The sequence below is a fragment of the Antechinus flavipes genome, chromosome 3, assembly GCF_016432865.1.
Source record: "Antechinus flavipes isolate AdamAnt ecotype Samford, QLD, Australia chromosome 3, AdamAnt_v2, whole genome shotgun sequence".
In the NCBI taxonomy this organism is placed as follows: domain Eukaryota; kingdom Metazoa; phylum Chordata; class Mammalia; order Dasyuromorphia; family Dasyuridae; genus Antechinus; species Antechinus flavipes.
In genome coordinates this window covers 76,757,920-76,780,936 of record NC_067400.1, presented here as the reverse complement: position 1 = coordinate 76,780,936, position 23,017 = coordinate 76,757,920, and the positions used below count along the sequence as shown (strand labels likewise).

The 23,017-nt window shown below is 32.2% G+C and overlaps 1 protein-coding gene across 2 annotated transcripts in view; it reads left to right on the top strand.

The window, feature by feature from the left end:
- CREB1 (cAMP responsive element binding protein 1) overlaps window positions 1-23,017 on the top strand; it is an 88,439-nt gene that overhangs the window by 32,038 nt on the left and 33,384 nt on the right. For both annotated transcript variants that reach the window (XM_051983681.1, XM_051983683.1), the window contains exons 2-5: window positions 3,360-3,481; window positions 6,169-6,315; window positions 12,921-13,021; window positions 18,586-18,728. In XM_051983681.1, coding sequence (XP_051839641.1) covers window positions 3,368-3,481; window positions 6,169-6,315; window positions 12,921-13,021; window positions 18,586-18,728 — 505 coding nt within the window. In that variant the 5' untranslated portion in view covers window positions 3,360-3,367. The remainder of the gene's footprint in view (window positions 1-3,359; window positions 3,482-6,168; window positions 6,316-12,920; window positions 13,022-18,585; window positions 18,729-23,017) is intronic.

The window sequence follows — 23,017 nt, the reverse complement described above, 5'->3', positions numbered from 1 at the left end:
CAACTTTGCTAAAGTTGTAAATTGTTTCTAGTAGTTTTTTAGTTGATTCTCTAGGTTTCTCTAAATATGCCATCATATTATCTTCAAAAAGAGATAATTTGGTTTCTTCCTTACCTACTTTAATTCTTTTAATTTCTTTTTCTTCTCTTATTGCCAAAGCTAACATTTCTAATGCAATATTGAATAGTAATGGTGAAAGTGGGCAACCTTGTTTCATCCCTGATCTTATTGGGAATAGTTCTAGTTTGTCCCCATTATATACAATGCTTACTGATGGTTTTTAATAGATGCTACTTACTATTTTATGAAAAAGTACATTTATTCTTATATTCTAGTGTTTTTAATAGAAATGGGTGTTGGATTTTATCAAATGCTTTTTCTGCATCTATTGAGATAATCATTATTTTTTGTTAGTTTGGTTATTGATATGGTCATTTATGCTAATAGTTTTCCTAATATTGAACAAGCCTTGCATTCCTGGTATAAATCCTACTTGGATATTCTGGGGATGACTTTCTATAATCTCGTGGCTGATATTTTATTTGAGGTTTTTGTATCACTATTCATTAGGGAAATTGGTCTATAATTTTCTTTCTCTGTTTTCACCCTATCTGGTTTAGCTATCATCACCATATCTGTGTCATAAAAGGAATTTGATAGGACCCCTTTCTTATTTTTTTAAATAGTTTATTTAATATTGGAATTAATTGCTCTTTAAATGTTTGGTAGAATTCACATGTAAATCCATCTGGCCCTGGAGATTTTTTCTTAGGGAGTTAGCTTGTTCTATTTCCTTTTCTAAAATGGGATGATTTAAATGATACCTGTTAACCTGGATAATCTATATTTTTGTAGGCATTCCTCCTTTTCATTTAGATTATCAAATTTATTGGCATATAGTTGGGCAAAATAATTCCTGATTATTGCTCTAATTTCCTTTTCATTGGTGGAAAGCTCTACTTTTTCATTTTTGAGACTAACAATTTGATTTTCTTCTTTTCTTTTTCAAATCAAATTAACTAAAGGTTTATCTATTTTGTTGTTTTTTTCCACAAAACCAACTCTTAGTTTTTATTAATTCAGTAGTATTCTTATTTTCAATTTTATTAATCTCCCCTTTTATTTTCAGAATTTTAACTTTGGTATTTAATTGAGGGTTTTAATTTCTAACTATTTTAGTTGTAAGCCCAATTCATTGATCTTCTTTTTTCTATTTTTTGCAAGTAAGCATATGGGGAAGCTTTTAATTAGCTATTAAAATTATAAATTGAAATTTATTCTTGCTGCTTTGAATTTCTTCAATATTGGAGGTGAAGTGGTGTATTCTTGGTTGATGTGACTCATTTTACTCAAAAAAAATTTACATTAATTCCTACAAGTAGAAATATTTTCACTTTATCCATTTTAATTAGGATTGCCATAAAATGTTATTTCCATTGCTAGAAACAGATATAGTAGTCTTTAAATAAAAATAATATTGAGTGTAAAGTGCTAAGCAAAATCCTTTCATTATTCTTTAGTGTGCAACTGGAAGTGATAATTTCATGCTCTTTTTTTCTTAGCCTTAGTTTCATCATCTCTCAAATGAAAATAATAACTGAACTCATAGGGTTCATTATGAAAATCAAGTGCTGTCATGGAAATAAAAAGAGCCCTTTGCAAAAAGTAAAGCATTTCTAAACATCATCTTTTAGAAACATTTAGAAAAGACACAAACCTTGGAAAGAGTAATTGTTTCCCTCTATACATGATGTGCACATTGTCTCATAAAGGGTGGACTTTTAGTAAATGGTTGTGAAATTCCTGAAATGATAGGGTAAAGTTAACAGAACATTACAAAGTTGGGATATGTATAAAGTCTTGCTCTTAGATTCCAAAGTTAGTTGTACAAGTACAGTATTTGGAAGGTAGTTTAATATCAATTCTTGTGGAAAAAACTTGAGGATCTTAGTTGACTATAAGTTATACTATATAAAAAATATAGTATGATGTAACTGCCTAAAAACCTGAAACCTTGTTAAGCATTTTCAACTGAATTATACTGTCCAGATCTTTGTCCAGATCTATACTTTGTAGTGCCTGATTCCACACTGGCTTAAATCTTAAATATTACATTGAGTTATAGGAATCCCATTTTAAAAGGAACCAGTAACAAAAAAGTAACATGCTTTTATCATGTTCAGAAAAAAAATAGCCAATTGGGTAATGATAATTGGAAAAGACCTTTATTTGGAGTCAAACAAATTGGTTTTAAGCCCAGACTTGGCCATTTTGCTAGCCATGAGCGAAGCAAGTCACTTACCTTCTCAGATTCCAAGTTTCAGAATTGTTGTGAGAAGAACACTTTATAAAACTATATAGTATATGCTAGATTTAGTAAGGTCCATGGTATAAGAACTGTTATTTTTCATCTTTTAGCACAGTGCCTTAAATGTGTAGATGAATAATAAATGAATTGAATTTGTTGAATATTATGTGAGGAACAGTTATATGAAGAGCAGAGGGACATGATGACTGAAATAATTTTCTTTAAATATTTTTTCTCTTACAAAAGAAAATTTGGATTTATTTTGTATAGCTATGTAAAAAAGAACATGCATCAATGGGGGGAAAGTTACAATAAACACATTTTTGAGTTGGTATAAGGAAAAACTTAATAATTAGAGCTGTCCAAAAGCCAGAATGTGTGGCCTTGTTATGTTTTCCCCATTAGCTGAACATTTAACAGGGAGTATATATCAGGTAATCTGACCAGAGATATTTATAGAAGGCATTCCTGCATTTTGGGGAGAGATGGTAGATTAGACAGCTAGGGTGGGTTTTTAAAATCTTGTAACTTGCCCATGCCATTCCTTCTCTCTCTACCATCACTGCTTCTAGGCATTGATTTCCTTTCCCCAAATGACATCAGCCATGACATTCAGGTTCCTCTGCCCTTTCTATCTCTTATGAAAGCTTTTTGAATACTCCTTACTGACCTCCCACCTGCTTCCCATCTCATCAAAATATTTTCTCTGCTTCAACTCTAAGATGAGGAATGAAGGAAGAGCAAATTTCTCTTCATATATCTAGGACCTACAGGAAAATTGTATCCCTGGCATTCCCCTACTTCCCAATTTTTACTCCAAACCTATTTTTATATAACAATAATTGGAAATTATAATACTACATTGCAATATTTCATAAAATAAGTTTTTGAGACAGCTGGGAACCTAAAGACAATTCCACTAGTTAGCTCTAGACAATTAACTGTTTTACAAATACTTTTTGAAATACTACCCATTCATGAGTCAGGATATGCTCAATAGAACCATAAAAGACACATCAATATTTAAGAATATATTTCACTATGATTATAGGTAACTAAATGACCATGGAATCTGGTGCAGAGACCCAGCAGAGTGGCGATGCAGCTGTAACGGAGGCAGAAAATCAACAGATGGCTGTACAAACACAACCACAGATTGCAACTTTAGCACAGGTATAAGATAATTTTGGAATTTTCATTAAGCTGTATAATTTCCAAGAGGAAATGTGTGTTTTGGATTAAAAGGAAAATAACATTTTTAGTACAGTAGAATATCTAGAATGAATGGAGAGAAATGAAATTTTAGAAATTCTATTTTAATGTAGATTAACATAATTATTGTAAAGTGCTCTTCATATAACAACTGAAAACTATTCATTATACAAAGCTTAATAATTCTATAATTATAATTTTTAATATTATCATTTTTCCTAATATTTAAAAACTTTCATTTTGTTTTTGTTGAAAGTAAAACACCATTCTTTTTTTCATTGATTGCTCATTTCTTTGAAGAACTATTTATATAGAACCCAGAAGATAGCAAAAGTAATAAGTAATTTCATTACTTTATTGAAACAAGTAAGTTTCCAAGCTAATAGTTTCATATCTTTTGTTCACACATAGAAAACAATACAGTATGATAGATAGTGGAATAGTTATTGAATCAGGAAGACTAGGATTAAAATTTCATTTCTAATGGTAACCTGGGTCATCATGGGCATGGCTATCTATTGTGCCATCCAACTGCCTCTGATAATAGCTATATAGGATCTGCTTCATAGAATTGTTAAAGAACTTTGGAGGAGGGAATGAATGTAGAGCTTTTTGCAGACTTGAAGAACTATGAAAACATTTTAACGTAATAAAACATAAATGACATAAGAAAACGGCATGTGAATAAAAAGTCAGCCTTGGAGTCAGAAGATCTAGGGTTTATGTCTTACGCATACTTGCTGGCTATGACCCCTGGGTGAGTCACTTAAACTTGAAGGTAGGCAATTCTCTAAGCCTAGAAGTTGTAAAACAATTGCCTTTCCATATTGGTAAGAGTTTCTTCAGTTTCTGTTGAGGGGAAGGGCTAATTATTTCATAACAATTAAATCAAAGTCAAGACCAAAAAATAATCTCCCATAAATAAATATTGTTTTTTCTTTCATCTTCTCCAGGCCATTGTATTTACCATTCTATCAATATATTAATTATTTTTCCCCAAATATGAAGTGTTACTTTTTTCATTCATCCCTCAAAATTCTTAAAATGTGTATTCTGTATTAACATAATTTTCTTACGTTTTTTATTGTTTTGCTTTAATATCAAGGAAAAAACTATTAGTGTCATTTTGAGTTTCATTTGCACGTATGGTTTTTAATACAAATTTACTAATAAAGATATGTGAAAAGCATTGTGTCTAAGTAGAAATTCATTCAGTTCTCTTGTGGCTCTCTAGGTATACGAAGTTACTTTCTGAAACCAAATAGAAAAAAGAATCTTATATTTGTATGTGTTAATCTTAGACTAACAAAAGACTTTTTATTGGGTTTATTGTGACCTAGATATTGATCTAAAAGGAGGCCAATATTATAATTATTTGTTATAAAATACCTTTCACATATTTAAATAATTAGCAATTTATTTGTATACTACATACATGACTCATAGTAAAATTCGTATTGTAAACCTCTTTTAGCAACATTTTGTCTCCTTTTGAAAGTAGCTTTATTACAATTTTTTAAAAATAATGTTCAATAGTATAAAAAATAATTCGTTTTTAAATTTCACTTACTTGTAACATTGGCACTGGAAATGTCATTTTCAACCTAAACACTGAGTTTGGAACTATACAAGGTTCATTTTGCTCCTAAAGAGTCAATTGTAGGATCAAATAATAAAAGAAACAAGTATATTTAGTAATTTTAAAAAACATTAAATTTCATAACTACTTTCTTATATATAGTAAAATATTTCCCAATTAATGCCGTATTTTTATTGTTGAAAATAAGTGTTGAAATTAAATGGTACAAAGAAAAAAGTTTTAAAGTTAGACAAACTAATTTTAGTTAGAACCTGCTGTTTTTTTTTTCCTACTTCTGTGATTCAAGGAAAGATACTTAAATTTGGTAAAATAAAGATTATAATATTTGGCATTTACAAGCTCCAGAGTTATTGTGAAGATAGTGTAGAATCCAAATTTTCAAGTCAGAAAGAACCTTAAGGGCCATCCATTCCTGAAAAAGGAACTCTTTAAGTCATCTGATAGGAGGCAATTCTTTACTTAAGACAGAATATTCTACTTTTGTATAGCTCTAATTGTAAGAGATTTTTTTCTTATGTCAAAGCTAAATTAGCCCATGACTTTTACCCATTATTGCTGTTCCTGCCCTTTGGGGCTAAAGATAGCATTTCTGATTCCTCTTCCATATTACAGCCTTCAAATGCTGTTATGTTCTCCTTAATTATTATTTTCTCTAGCCTAAATATCTCTAGTTCACTTAACTATTCTTCATATGTCATAAACTTGATGCCCTTCTTCATCCTATTTGTTTTACATTTATTGTAGCCCTTCCTAACTGGAATCTAAATGTGCTTTAAGCAAAGCAGGATACCAGGGGATAACTTTCATTCAGTAAACATTTTTGAAGCACCTGCTATCTGACATGCACTGGGCTAAGATCATGGTTACTGTGGCACCCTTAATGCAGACTAAAATACCATAAGCTCTTTTTTTGCTTCCGAACCTATAAAATTCACTGTAATCCCTACATTTTATCACATAACTTGATATTTAGTCGCATGCTAAATGATTCTGAGCTGCAGTTATTACTTCATATGTGTCTATAATAACATTTTCTCTATTTTTGTAGGTTTCTATGCCAGCAGCTCATGCGACTTCATCTGCTCCAACAGTGACCTTAGTGCAACTCCCTAATGGGCAAACTGTTCAAGTTCATGGAGTTATTCAGGCAGCCCAGCCATCAGTTATTCAGTCTCCACAAGTCCAAACTGTTCAGGTATGCATATGGAAAAGTTTTTAAAATGCTTTTGTATACGCTGCATAGTCTTATTGATCTCCTTTTTTAAAAACTGATAAAAATCAAACTACCTGTATATTTGATTTATCTCACAGTAAAGGCTTATTTCCTGTGCCTTTTCCTCCTTACTGTGAGGGCTTCTTTTGTTTGTTTGTTTTTTTCTTTTGGCTAATATCTATTATCTTGTACCTAACATGCTTTCCAAGTAATGTAGAGATAGAATTAAACTATATTATTCTACCAAGCATTTCACCATTCAGCATGTATTTTATTTAAGATATTGAAAAGACAGCTGTTATAGTGTTAAATTTTGATACTAACTTTGAGTGATTTCAGTACTGTCACTAAATAAATGTTTCTGCTGTAGTTAGGTGGGGTAGTAGAAAAACAACAGTTAGGCAAGAATTCGAATCTCAGTGATCATACTTATAGATATCTAATTAGGTCTGTCTGAGTATTTAACATCCTGACAAGATGTTAGGATGTTTAAAAAAAAATACTATTGAATGCCCATCACTTGGGGAATAGCAAAACAATTTGTGTCATGTGATTGCAAACTGTTATACACATGAGCAAGCTGCTTTCAGAGGAACCTGGAACTGATGCAAAAAGAAATGGGCAGAACAGGGAGAACATTGTACATAGTAACAGCAGTATTATACGATGACCAATTGTAAATAATTTAGCTATGCCCAGCAATATGAAGATGTAATACAATTCAAAAAGACTTCTGTTGAAAAATGCTATCCATTTCCTTGAGATGGAACTGGCAGAATATGAATGCAGATCAAAACATACTTTTTTTCTCTTTTATTTTCCTTGTTGATTTTTTTTTTTTGGGGGGGGGGGGGGGAATCTGTATTTTCTTTCAGGAAGTGACTAATACAGAAATGTGTTTTGCCTGACAGTTCATAAATATAATTTACATCAAATTACTTGTCCTTCTAAAGGAGGGAGGGAGAATTTGGAAGTCAAATTTAAAAATGTTAAAAATTGTTTTCACATGGAATTGGGGAATAAAGATGCTCGCAAAAAATTATTAACAAATCACAAAAATATAAAAATTTAAAAAGTATTGTTATTGCTTTTCAGATTCAAAACACTTTACCCTTGCCAAGGGCAATGTTTGCTTTAAAAGTATTTTCTTTTTGAAAACAATAAAAGCATTAAAAATAGCAAGCATTGAACAATATCATAAAATAAATGAAATTGACTATATCTTAACACATCACAAAGGATATGTGAATATCCATTTCACATATGATGTGAATCCATTTCACAGTTGACTATCTTAATACAACCAAAACATAAAAGTAGTTAGAACAAAAGTCAAAATCAATAACAAATGAATATAAAGCTATCAATGCTCAATTACAAAAACTCCCATCTGATCATTTTTATGGTGTTGATTCAAAAAATGTGGAAACTGGCTAAGATAAAAATATTAACTGATTATCGCCGTCTAATGAGGAAACCAAAAGACCCCAGAAAGTTATAAATACTATCTTCTACCTAAGCAGAAATTTAGCAGCCAAGATCAACAGTAGCTTAGATTATAAAATCATGGGCAAAAACATTACCAAGGAGAATAAAGGAAAATTATAAACAGTATATCATAAAACAGTATAAAATTGTCAGATAAATTCAAAGTTATATGTAAATGTCGGAATATTTACATATGAAAGTAAAAGGAGCCAAGATCCCTCTGAATAAGAGGAACAGACTTCCCAGTTCTCACAAACATACTCTAGCAGAAAAGTGAAATTTGCACTTATTGATCATTGAAAATTGATCAAGAAATCCAATTAGAAGCCACAATAAATTATTTCTTTCACCCTAGAATAACATAAAATGTTAACCAGAAAGAATCTTGTGACCAAGATGATTAAAAAAAAGAGAGCCATCAGCAAAGCTAGTGCTTCCCAACGTGACCATGGACACAAAAATCAATAACTATGTCTAGAGGCATCAAACGTAAAGAATCTCCCTAAGAAAGCTCCAGGTTGGAGACCTTGGTAACCCCCAGTGAGTGGTAGCTTATTGACTGGCAGCATCTAAGGGTTTGGCAGTTCCTAGCACTCTGTCCAACAACACCTTTAAGGGTACTATAGATCCAGCACTCTGAATCTCAGAAACATTGTGAAAAAAAGGTCAAGAAAGATATAGTCAAGCAAAATGAAAATGCATAGTGGCCTTGTCCAAAATTGTATGTCTCCTTCTACACCTTGAATCCATTGGTAAAAAGTTTGTAGAGGAGAGCAAAGAGAACAGAATGAGAGCATGACTGAACATATCTTAAAGTCATGGTTATGAATCTCTAATGATTTGGGAAGGTTTCTTGCATAGCAGATATATTCTTAGATCTATAGGAGCTATAGAAAAATATAGGCAAGAAATATTCTGGATGAAAGGCAATAGATGGATTGTGATGTATACAACAAATCCTGTAGGGAAAATTTATGAAAATATGTGGTCAGAAGTTGCACTGGATAAATGAACATGGGTCATTTTATCAACAGAGAGAAGTACTAATGCCAATGAAATCCCAAATCTATTGAAAGAATACCTGCCATTTGAAGGAGAAAATGCCACTGTACAATGTATACTATACAGAAGTGCCACTGTACAAATGCACCTAACTACAATGTTTTATAAGCATTGCACATGTCATGCAATGACTTTATTATTCATATATTGATAAAGATCTTATTTCTCAACTATATAGGGAACTGAGTAAAATTTATAAAAATAAGAGCCATTCTCCAATTGGTAAATGATCAAAGAGTACAAACAAACAATTTTTAGGATAAGAAATCAAAGCTTTCAAAGTCATATGAAAAATACTCTACTGATTAAAGAATTGGAAATTAAAACAACTCCGATGTACCACCTCACACCTATCAGAATGACTAATATGACAGAAAAGGAAAAGGATAAATGCTAAGTTTGATGTGGAAAAGTAGATACACCAATGGACACTTAGTGGAGCTATGAATGGTCCAACTCATTTAGAGAACAAAGAAATATATCTAACAGGCATGCCCTTTGACCTAGCAATACTAGATCTATGCCCCAAAGAGACCAAAGAAAGAAAAGGACCCATTTGTACAAAAATATTTACAGCAACTTTTTTTGTGATGGCAAAGATTTAATTGAAGCCTATTAATTGGGGAAATGGCTGAACAAGTTGTGATGGATATGATTTTATAGAGATAGTTTAAGACAAAACAGGGAAGATATAAAGTGACGGAAAATGGAAGTTAACATACCAAGAGAACATTGGGCAAAGTAACAGCAATATTATAATATTTCAGTAACCCACATTTCCAAAAGATTCTTGATGAAAAAAATGATACCCATCTTCAGGAAGGTAGATATGGACTTGAATACATATTTTTATTTGTTTTCTGTCCCCTGCAAAACTGGCTAATGTGGAAATATTTTGCATGACTTCATAAGTGTAATAGGTATTATTTCTTCTGAATGGGATGGGATGGGGGTGAGGGGTATAGAGGGAGGGAAAGAATTTTTTAAAAATTTAGAAAAATAATTTTTTTGGTGGATGATTCTTTTGTTTTATTTTAGATTTTTTTTTTTTGAAGGGCAGTTGAGGATAAGTGACTTACCCAAGGTTACACAGTTAGAAAATGTTAAGTGCCTGAGGACAGATTGGAACTTATCTTCTGACTCTAGGATGAATGCTCTATCCATTATGCCATCTAATTGGCTCTGTTTTTTGTTTGTTTGTTTGTTTGAAAATAAAACTGTTATATCACAGTTCAGTGGAGAACTTCCACTATATCCTTGACTTGATTTGATCAGATTTTGGACTAAGGATATATGACTTAATACCAGGGCTGGCTAAGGAATAACTTTCCCTATTTAAGCTGCTGTTACTATCAACATTCAAGGTTTCATCTCTACTGATTAGATTTAAGGATAAAGAAGTATTGAAGACTTATGTAGATAACTTAACTAACATTTCAGCCATCACTTGTATTTTGTCTTGGAGGTTTTTGGAGTTTTTTGAGTTTTTTTTAAAAGCAAAAATATCAACACTATTGGCCACTCCAATATTTACAATAAAGTAAATAGCATAGTGATATAACATTCCTGACTATAAAATATTGTTCTTGCATGGTCCCTGTGGGGCTAAGTGATCCAAGGCTGGTCCTGCATGTTTAAGTGATAATTTGGGGTGAAGAAAAACATGGAACAACTTACAAGGAAGCACAGAAAAGATGGACACTCATGAATATAAAATTTCTTCTACTATTATATAACTGTTTTGAACTATTAATTTATTGTTATGTGTTTTGAATTGTCCCTGATGTTCTCCAGGGCACATGATAATGTTCTGTTCTGTTTTCTTTTGTTTTCCTTTTTCTGTCTTTTAATTTTTTTTTTAAATAAACAGAAAATCTTTAATAAAAATGGAAAAAATGAATAAACATGTACTATTGTATTGAAGGTTACAAAACATAGGTTTTGTTTACCTGACCATTTATGCCCATATTTATGAAAAGAGTTTCTTAGAACACACGGGGATGTTATTACATGATTTCAAGGGGACTCTTTGGTTAGTAAAGTGAAATGAGACACCTCCATTTTTTGAAGCTGAAAGTCAACTTTTTCTCTTTGGAAATCAAGGTTAAATGGTTCTATTTTTGAGTGTAACTAAACATTTAAATTCTGACAGCATTTAGCCCATGTTTCAACCTAAGGTTAAACACTTTCAAAGAAGGGCAATATAAATAAGTAAGATCTTGGACTCAATTCCAGGAAATAGTCTTGTATAGCAAGATTGTTTTACCTCAGCTCATTCTGGTGGCTCTGCCCCCTCCCTTTACTTGCATCTCCATTCACTCACCCATGCCAGCTTTCTCTTACCTTCATATAACATGGAATTGAAGTGTGTTCATAAGTACTTGGCATATTGAAGTACAACCTGTAGTGTTCTCCAAATCAGGCAGGACTAACTTACCATTTTATTTTACTTCATGCTGCCTGTGAAACATTGAAACAAACTTTGCCCTCTCAGCTTCATTTTCCTCTTTTATAAAACAGAGCAAATTTCCTGTTATATCAGCCTCAAAACAGTCTTATGTAAATTAAATTATACCCTGCATGTAGAAGCTGTTTTTCAACTGTTGAATAAAATTTAGAATCACTGGTTTTCAGTACTGCCCCTGAGAATATCTGTTTGATTCTGGACAAGTCACCTTTCTTTCTGGATTTCAATTTCCTCATCTCTAAAGTAAAAGAAAGGTATTAAATGACTCTTAAGACCTCTCCCAACTTTAGTCTTAGATCCTAATAATATATATCATTCTCTACTGAAGCCCTATTCTAATGTTTCATCTTATTGTGAAGATAATTCTGTATTTTAGATAATTTATTAGTAGAGCACAAATCTTGCCAGGCTGAAAAGGTTTAGCTTCTAGTTTTCCTCCATCTTAGCAGCTGAGTAATCATTTTTTTTGTCACCAGATTTTAAAGAATATTTTACAAAGGAATTGGGATCTGCACTGGTGGAAGGGGTGCCTCTATTACCAAAATATAAAATCCTTAAAGTATTGGAGCTGAAATACTGCAGATTGAGTTTACTTTTCCAGAGCATGACATGACTGCTCCTATTTTCATCAGCAGCTGTCAATGTCCATTAGTACATGGTTCCTATTACAAACTGTTAAATATTCCTATTATAAACAAGAAAGTTTACATGATAAATAGGTTTTCTGATCAGATATAGAACTAGGCTTTATTTTATTCTACTTATTTGTTTCATTTTTAAATTAAGTGTATACATTAAAAAAAAAAAGTTTATTAAACTTTGTACGCAGAAGTCTGCAAAGAGCTGAAGACCCAAATAAAAAAATCAACCATGCTTTCAAGAAACTTGCTTTGTAATTAATGGGAGATAACATATATAAGAGACAGGAAGTAAAGTATAAACAGCTAAGGAGGAAAAGTGGTCCATTCACTTTTATGGTCCATTCATAAAATCAAAGAATTGAGAATTAAAAGAAATCACATCTGATTCTTCTTGTGCAGCAAGGTTTTGGAGAAAAAAATTTTTTAAAAGGGCAGCTAGGTTTTGCCGCAGATAGAGCACCAGCCCTGAAATCAGGAGAACCTGAATTCAAATCTGGCCTCGGACACTTAATACTTCCTAGCTGTATGAACCTAGGCAAGTCACTTAACCCCAATTGCCTCAGCAAAAAAAGAAAGAAAGAAATCACAGCTTCCAGCACCTTTCATTTTGTGGAAGAGAAAACTGAAGCACCCAAAGTTCGATGACTAATCTACTCAGATTAATTTCCTTTAAGACTTTTGTTTGAGTATAAAGGTGAAATTGAGGTGTATCTTAACTTGACAAATTCTTGTAGATCCTGAGTAATTTGAGAACATTTGCTCTCTATTTGGTAAGGGACTGAAAAATAAAAGGAATTGATGTTAATCTTTTTAATGAAACTTTTTATTCCATCTGAATTGTGTTGCTTATATTCTTGAGTTTCTCTTATATATAAAATAACTATGTGGACTGAACTCAAATAAAATGGTACAATTTTGTTTCTTTTTAGATTTCTACTATTGCAGAGAGTGAAGATTCACAGGAATCAGTAGATAGTGTCACAGATTCTCAAAAAAGAAGAGAAATTCTTTCAAGGAGGCCCTCCTACAGGTACAGAAATTCAAACAAGTAGTTATGAAATCCCTGCTGCATATAAGGCCCTGTGTTTAGAAGGTGATATTATAAAATTATATATAACCTCAGCTCTTGGGCGGTTTATATTTTCCTGGAAATGATGAATTCTTAGAATTATAAGGTTAGGAACGAAGACTTTAAATTCAGTTAGTAGCAGACCAGTTCAGGGCTCTTTTTACTTGACTTGACTTGACTACTTGACTACTTCTGGCTCTTCGTTATCTTTGATCTCTAAGGATCTCCCTTGCTTAAGACTGTAAAAGAAAAATTACAGATTCCCTTACTAAAATTGCAATCTTTCTACTTTTTTGTTTTTGTTTCCCCTCATGTTGGGGAATATGCCTGGACTTGATGTTTTTAGCATAAAAAAATCCCAATGGGGAAATTTTCTCTACTGTTGTTGATCAGCATCATTTATTCAACTTAGAACTTTAGACATTGTCCAGGTCACTGAGAAGTTAAGTGATCTGCCTGTGCTCACATAACTGTTATGTGACAGTGGCAAAACTTGCATCCAGATCTTCCTGAATCCAATGCCATACTATTTCTTATTACTCTATATATGTAGCATTATTGTTCATATCTCATTTATGTGTGTTTCTCTGTGTTCTTTCAAAGAACTAAAAAATAACTATTACATCTTATTTGTAGTCTTTTTTTTTTTTAAGTTGCCTAAGACAAATCATTTCTTTAAAGCCAAATTCAGGTTCTTAAATGTCTAATTATAAAATAATATTGAAGCCTTCAGGATTTTGCTTACCTGAATTCAGTCTTTTCTTGAATTGGATATATTTTTACCAATTTATGGTCAGTCTCATTTTTTTGGTTTCCTGTGGGTTATATCAACTTAGCATTATAAGTTAGATTTTTATAATCTCTTAAGGCCAGGTTATACTACATTTTTAAACATGAAGTAAATCAAAACAGTCAATAAGAGCAAGCTAAACATATTTTTTTTCCTCTCAAGCAATACCATTTAAATGCTTTAAACTACAAATTCTTTAACACTATTCTCTAATTTCCTTAAATCTATTTTTTATTCCCACTTTTAACAAAGCTTCTTTTAAAAACATAGTATGTTCAAATCTAATGGCTATTTCTGAGGCTTTATTCTTCTCTCAGGCTATTAACTACCCACTTTTTCCTAAAACATTTTTTTTTAAAACAAATATTGTATTTGGAATCAGAGCTTGAGTTAAGTTTCAGCTTTGACCTTGAACAAGCTTCTCTGACCCTCTAGGCCTCAGGAAATGACAAACCACCCAGTTTCTTTACCAGAAAACCCCAAAGGTGATCATGAAGAGCCAGACAGAACTGAAAAACAATGTCTAGTCAGTAACTTCAGAGATCCCTTTCACCCCAAGTTTATCATCCTCCTTGAATTTCATGAAGCTGTACTAAACTGTTTCTTTACTCTTTCTAGTTGGCTTTTCTCTTTTTCTGGCTTATAGTTTTCTCTTGTTTGGATGTTCCATGAAGTCTATAATGCCTGTTTTGTTGTTGTCATTTACATTGTTGTTCAGTTACTCAATCCGGTCTAACTCTTTGTTTGGACCATAGCAAAATAGGCCCTTCTATCCTCTACTATCTCTCATAGTCTCTCCAAGTACATGTTCATTGTTTCCATGACACTGACTAGCCATCTTATCCTCAACCATCCCTTTTTTCTTTTGCCTTCAATCTTTCCCAACTTCAGGGTCATTTCCAGTGAATCCTGTCTTTTTAAGTATTGATTGATTTGCTCTCCTTGCTATTTAAGAGACTCTCAAAAGGCTTCTCCAGCATTGTATTTTGAATTCCTTGATTCTCCTCTGCTCAGCTTTCCTCATAGTCAGATTCTCACAGCCATACATTGCTACTGGAAAGACCGTAACTTTTGACTGTATGAATCTTTATTGGAAAAGTAATATCTCTGCTTTTTGTGTGCTGACCAGATTTGCCATAGTTTTTCTTCCAAGGAACAAGCATCTTTTAACTTCATGACTACAGATATAATCTGCATGACCTTTGAACCCAAGAATATAAAATCTGATGCAACGTTGCTTCTTTTTCCTTTTTTTCAAGAAGTGATGAGACCCAGTTACCAGGATCTTAACTTTTTCAATACTAAGCTTCAAACCAGTTTTTACTCTTTCCTCTTTCATCCTCATCAAGATTGTCTTCTTAATTCCTCTTCACTTTCAGGAAGATGTGTCTTCCTGACTCCAAATTTTTGCACTATGCTCCTGTACCATCAGTGAATTTTTGTATGTTCTTGTTCTCAGAAAATTCGTCAATTTTAGTTTTCCTGATCAGTAATTATTCAAATTTATGTCATCGTTCAATATGTAACATTTAAAACTGTCCTATTTGTGCTTTCTTTTAGCCATTTTGTAGTCTTCTTTGCATTTTCAAATGGCCCTCTTCTTTTTCTGATTTTTGGCAATCCTCTCCCTAGTTTCCAACTTTCCCTTGTTCCCTCCCACTTTTTTTTTTAGGAGGGAGAGTAATCAAAATCCTTACAACAAATATAGTTATCTAAGCAAAATATTCCTACCATTATCTGTATTCAAAAAAATTTATTTTCTGCAATTTGCATCCATCATCTTTCACAAACTGGACATTATTATTCTGTGGTTAAGCTGTATGATTTGTCATTGCATTGATAAAGGTTTTTAATCTTTCAAAGTTGTTTTTTTTTTTCCCCATTTAAAAGATTGTTATTGGCTTAATTGTTCTCCTGATTCTTACTTCATTTAGAATCAGTTCATAGCAGTCTTCCTACAAATCTGAAACTATCCTTTGTCTTCATTACTTCTATGGTAATATCTCATTACATTCATACACCAGAATTTGTTCACCCACCCTCCAGGTGATGGGAATACCATTTCTAGTTCTTTGCTCTAACAAAAAGAACAGATGTAGATATTTTTATACATTTAGATTTTTGAGAGAGGGAAAACAGGGGTAATTCTAAGTGCCCCCTTTCCCTGTCTCCTATTGAAAAAAGGAATAACAAATCTTGGTAAAAATAATGTTCTTTAATATGATCCTTTTGCTAAGCTAACTTCCTTACTATTCCAGAAACTGTTTCTAATTTTTTGGCCATAGTACTAATATGTCTGCAATGTCTTGTTTCTCATTTTCTCATTGAATCCTACACACTTTCTTCATGCATTTCTTTTTCTCTCGCCAACAAGAATTTTAACTCCTAAAAGCCAGGGATTGTGTATAATGTCTTTTTAAATTTTCCAGCAACACCTAATTCTAAACTAGCACAAAGTGTATTTTTAGCATATTCTTATTGAATTGATTTTAATCAAGTTTAAAATTTTCCTCATTTATTATTGTGAAATTAAAAAACATGATTGAACAAAAAAAACTGCATATGGAACTTAGGAATCATTTATGTAGTTTGTTTATCTCTTTGTCCACTTTTGAACTTCTCTTCCATGTATTTTTTTTACATGATTCATTTATGCTTTTTCCTTTTCTTCCATTGTTTTAATATTACTGTCCATATATTCTTTAACAAACAAACAAAAAAAAAAAAACCCTCTCTGAGTATTCTGTAGCTAATTTGTGCAGTCTATGAATCAATTTTAAAATTTTTAGTGGGAGCATTAACAACTTATAAATTAAAAATTCTTCAAATCAGGGCTTGATTTGTTGATTGTCTAGATTTAAAATGAGGGAGAAGGGCAGTTAGGAGGCGCAGTGGATAAAGCACCAGTTCTGTAGTCAGGAGGACCTGAGTTCAAATTTGGCTCAGACATTTAACACTTTCTAGCTGGGTAACCCTGGGCAAGTCACTTAACTCCAATTGCCCCAGCAACAAATAAATAAATAAGTAAATAAAATGATGGAGAAAAGTTCATTTTGTAGCTTAATCTTAAAAGTGAATCCTGCATATTTTTCTAGAGTTAGTCAAATTTTTCTATTAACCAGCTTACTGTGTCCCTTGAAAAAATTAATCAAATAAAACTTTGTCTGTTTGAGATTTATTATATATTTTATGTTATGTATTAAATATTATGTATTAAAATTATATACATTATACAGATCATTCTGTATCTCCAATCCATTTCCTCTCTGACAAGAAGTGAGAAACATAATTCATCCTCAGTCTTTTGGAACTGTGATTTGTCAATGTATTGATCATAGTTCTTTGACAGTTGTTTCCAACCAATCCTTGTTTCCATACAAACAAGTTAGATGAAAGTAACTATCAGTTAATCAACTGTCATCAGTTGAACTCTCACTATGTATCAGGAACTGTGTTAGGCTCTAAGCATACATATATAAAGAAAGAAACGATCTCTATTTGTGTAGAACTTAACATTCTTTTTAAAAAGATTTTTTTATTATTGTATCTTTTTATTTATAAAACATATGCATAGGTAATTTTTTTAACATTGACCTTTGCAAAACCTTCTATCCCAAATTTTCCCCTTCTTCCCCCCCTCCCCCAGATGGTAGATAGTCCAATATATGTTATATTTGTTAAATTATATGTAGAACTTAACATTCTAATGAGAGACAGTATATATATAAATGCATATAATATAAACATAAGATAAATATATTTTACATATATAACAGCTAAATCGAAATTATTTTGAAGAGAAGGGCCCTGTCAGTTGGGGAAATCAGGGAAGCCATCCTTCAGAAGATGGTGCTTTGAAGTGTTAAAGTTTGAAGTGCTTAAAGGACAAGAGGAAGGGATTATGAGGTAGAGGGAGGTAGGGTGTCCATTCCAGACTTGGCAAATGATTAGGTGGTATGTATAATAAAGAAACAGCTGGTCTTAGTACTTAGAAAGACCCCTGGCCTCAAAATCTCCTGACACATTATGGGACTGTGAGCAAGCCTTTTAACTCTTACTGCACCAGCCAGTTCTATATGTAAAGTAGCTGCCAATCTGTAGTCAGAGGAAGGGGTTTCCTATCTTAGGGTCTAATATCAATTAAATTGTAGATCCAAGTTCTTCTATCCTAAAATGAGGAAAATTTTGATCTGTAATATCACTTCAAGTTCACATATATAAGATATCACAATGACTTCATTTCACATAGCAAGTTAATATCATTTTGTAATTCATGATATAGTTTACATAAATAGCATATTTTACTTCAGTATACATATATACATATTTAATATAAATTTAGAGAAGAAGGAAGAGAGAATTTAGATTATTTGTTCAATATAACACAGGTAGTAAATGACAGAGCCAATATTGGAACCTAAGTCTTTTAACTTAAAAAACAGTACTCTTTCTACTGTATCAGTCTCTCCTCACACTAGTTACTTTTTTGACACAATCTCTATTGAGAATTTTTTTCTTTAGTCTAGAATTAGACAACATATTAACTCTTAACAATTCTTATTTGTTTGGAGTTTTATTTTTGTAAAATATATAATTTAGTTATTAAGTCTCCAAATTTGTAATCAGTCATAAGCACTAGTAATTTTTTATCATTCTTTGAACTTTTTTATTTATGTTTATCTAAGGCACTTTGTTTTACTTTTATGTTGATTAGTATGGTTTACTATTTTTCTAGGAAAATTTTGAATGATTTATCCTCAGATGCACCTGGAGTGCCAAGGATTGAAGAAGAAAAGTCTGAAGAGGAAACATCAGCACCAGCCATTACAACTGTAACGGTGCCAACTCCAATCTACCAGACCAGCAGTGGACAATACAGTGAGTGATATACATTTATATATTGAGAAGCCAAGGGAGGAGTGAGTGACTAAATTACTTTTGAGTTTATAAAATATATATAATATTGTTTTCCAGATAGCTCTTTTCAATTCCCTTGCCATTGTTTTCTGTATAAAGGGCTTTAATTGTTTTCTGGAGGCAAGTGGATGGCACAGTAGTTCCAGTACCCAGACTAAAGTTAAGAAGACCTAAGTTCATATATGCTCTTTAACAACTACTAATTGACCCTTGACAAGCCACTTCCCTTTTTGCCTCAGTTTCTGCATCTGTAAAATAAATTGGAGAAGAAAATAGCAGAGCCCTTCATTATTTCTGTGAAGAAAGCCCCAAATGAGATCATGAAGAATTGGACAACAAACTGTTTTCTAAAAGTATATGAAGTAATGAAAATGTGTAGGCTCATTTTTTAAAGCTGTATTTCTCCTTAAGTTTACTTATTAATTCATTTCAACAAAAATTAAGAGAGATTGAAAACTGAACAAAACAACCCTTATTTTTAACTGTTATAGTGCAAAGAATGTGTTCAAGTAAAGAAAAATAGTTTTTTTGTTTTGTTTTTTGTTGAGACAGTTGAGGTTAAGTGACTTGTCCAAGGTCACGCATCTAGGAAATGTTAAGTGTCTGAGGTCAGATTTGAACTCAGGTCCTCCTGACTGTAGGTCAGGAAGATAGGAAGGGCTAGTGCTATATCCACTGCTCCAACTAGCTGTCCTAGGAAATCGATATTTTGAAAACATTTAAGACTAAAAATAATTTCTCCTTTTCCTTTCTAAAATTGAATTCTCTCCCCAAGTATAGTTTTTAAAAGAACTCCATTAATGAATTTTTGCAGTTAATTGCAGTGCCTTGCTAAACTCATATCTATCCTACTGTAAATTTGTAGTTGATGTAGTTCTTGGTAATATGGTAAGTCCAAACATGTGAAAATATTGAAAATAAGATGACTTACTTTTTGCTTCTCAAAGATAAAAATTCCTCTTGAAAAATTCAGAGATTTCCTTTCATGGTGGCTATATTTTGTTGTCCACTTCTCTCAGACCCCTTCAACTACTTTTTTCACTTGAACTCCTTTAACTGTACTTTTTATATAAAAAGTTTTGAATAAAACTTTAACTTCCTGGCTCTGCTTTAGAAAATCTACATTTCTATTTTTCATCATGTCCCTCATTCCCTGAGTGATGTAGCTCAGTGTTTTAAAATAGTTTATAACTCAGTGGTGAGAAATTCATAGCTTTTCAGTCATATTTTCAGCCCAGGTACTATTTATTTGCTTTGTGATAGCGCTAATCTTTTTGCTGAGGCAATTGGGGCTAAGTGACTTTCCCAGGTCACACGGCTAGGAAGTGTTAAGTATCTGAGACCAGATTTGAACTCAGGGCCTCCTGACTTCAGGACTGGTGCTCTATCCACTGTGTTACCTAGCTGTCCCTGGTAATCCTAATTAGCACACACACACACACACACACACACACACAAAATTCCCAAGGAATAATCTTTAAAGTATACCCCTTTAAGATAGGGGAAAATGTCAGTCAAAAAGGGAATGAGAAACTAGAAGATTGACCAAGGAGAGAAGAATATAGAGAAGTCATTATACCTTATGTTTCTTTAGACCATGATATTTTGCAAACCAAATCTCAGTCCCTCTTCTGTTTGTTAATTACAAAAACAGCTTAAAGCTGTACAACTCTATTTATTATAACTTTCCCAAAACAAAATCTGAAACCCAAATGGGATATATATAGATATAGCTTATTGAGGAATACACAGCTAGTTAGTGTTAAAAATGAAAACTAGAACCAAAATCCCTGCTTCAAGATCTATACTTATAGAATGTAGAGGCTTAACTAAGTTAAGTGATTTGCTAAAAGTTCAAACAAGTTTAAAGTGTCAGAGGCAGATTTTGCATTCATATTCTCAGTCTCCAAAGAGAATACTCTTTAAAAAACTGATAAGCATTCTACTTATTGTAATCAGTATAAGAAAACAGTATTTTTTATTAGGATGTTAACCAGCTAGGAGATTCAAAAGAGAACAAAATACAAAGTGTCTAGTTGACATGGATATAAATATAGTGTTTCTAAAGTTCTTTACATCACTGGTTTTCAAAGTAGGGAATATGTATTCTTAAGGCTACTTAGTCTTGAAAGGAAGGACGTGCATTCATTAAGGGCTTAGTCTATATCCTAAACTGTTAAATGCTTACAAATTACTATCAAATAGTCTCTTTCATACATTAGAGTTAATTTAGATAACATTTGGTGACCAAAAAAGTCTTCGATAGACATGTCATAATTATTTGTGATTTAATTCATAGGACAGTTGATTATATTTCCTCTCCAAGAATGATAGTGTTGATTTGATTACTATTCATTGAGTTCATAAAATCATAAATTTAGAGCTAGAAACGGCCTTAGAGATCATTAGTCTAAACCTTCATTTTGTAAATCAGGAAACTGACATTCAGAGAAGTTATGTGCCTAGCTCAAGGACACAGCTAGCAAAGTGTCTAAGGCAGGGTCAGATTATTCTGTCTTGTTGAGTTGGAAGGGGGCAGGGCCACTGATGTAAAGACTACTCACTGAGTATAGTGAGATGAGGCAAGAGAATGTTTGTCCATTAGAGTTCATAGTCACAGAACTGAAACTTGTTATGCCCTAACAACTCTGATAACCAATTGGAGGCTAAGAGATGGGGTAAATCTTATTTGTCCTGCAATAATTAGTCATAGTCTTGTGTCCAACAAAACAGCCTTCTTCTTCTACCACCGGAAGTTAAACTTAACTGTTATACAGATAGATGTGTCAATTAAGTTCCCTATCTATACTATACTGTCTCTTTCTCACTCTCTCACCCCTTTAAAATAATTTTAACAAGTATTATAATATTATTAACATAGTACTTGTATACAATTTGTGCATAAATAAATATACATATTGGGGTGGCTTATTTAAAATTTTTTCCTGATGTGATGGATGACCAAAAATATTTGGAGACCACATATCTAAAGATTTGTCTTAAAATTTGATGGTAGGTAGAGTCCTAAATATTTCCTTTACAAGAAACAAACCAGCATCGATAGTCTTGGTATATAGTCTCTGCTAGTTTGCTCAAATTTTAATCCTATCTTAAAAATAATGTTGTCTAATAGTTATTTTGTGACTTCTGTCCCTTGAAAGAATTACTCAAAGAGTAAATTACCATAAAATACCATAAGATGGAAGAAGGCTTCAGAGGGTCATTTAAGAAAAGTAATTTAGTGGATAGAGCACCAGCCCTGAAGTCAACTCTAAGTTCAAATATGGCCTCAAACACTTAACACTTCCTAGATATGTGACCCTGGGCAAGTCACTTAAGCCCAATTGCCTCGACAAAAAATAAATAATAATAATAAAATAGTAATTTAGTTTGTCCCTCCCCAAGTCCCCTCATTTTCATTTTGTATTTATTCTGAGTGAGGGGTCGGGAGCTATGTGTGTTTGTGTGTGTGTATATCTATGTCTGTGTGTATTATAGACACCTGTCGACTTCTCCCAAAAAATGTAAGCTCTATGACAGGAGAGATTATTTTTGTCTTTGCTTTTCCTTGCTTAACACTGTACTTAGCACATAATAAATATTTAATAAATATGTATTAATTTATAAGTGTTTAGCCAGCGTTCTTCACTGTTGATTTCTAAAGAATATCTTTGCAGTTTTCCAAAAAAAAAACAAGAAACCATTGTTTTGAAATAGCTACTATAGTCATTTTGGGGGGCATAATGGACATAAAATGATTTTGGCTTTTTCATTTCGTCATATTTCATTATCACTTCAGTTTTACAAAACACCCCAATAAGATTCTCCCTGTTATAGTAAAAGCATTCTCCCTTGCATAATAATATTACTAAAAATAATGACATACCTACAGGACCCTTTTTAGGTCTTGATAGATAGTACTTTTATATTTATTATAGATGAGTAGGGATCTTAGCGCTCTTTTGAATAACACGGATGTGATTATATTATTTTTTAATCAAATAAATGTTACTTAAAAATTACATTAAGATGAAATCATGAACATGGGCTCACATCGTTGTGAGAGCTCTTGAACATATAAATGAGAAGTAATAGAATCTTTTTGATACCACATTTGCTATAATGAGTTTTTCATGTTTTGGTTTGTTTGGAATTTGGGTTTCTCCCCCAACTCCCCCCCCCCCCCTTTTTTTTTTGTAAATATATATATATATATATATATATATCTTGTAGTCTTTTATGGCTGTTAT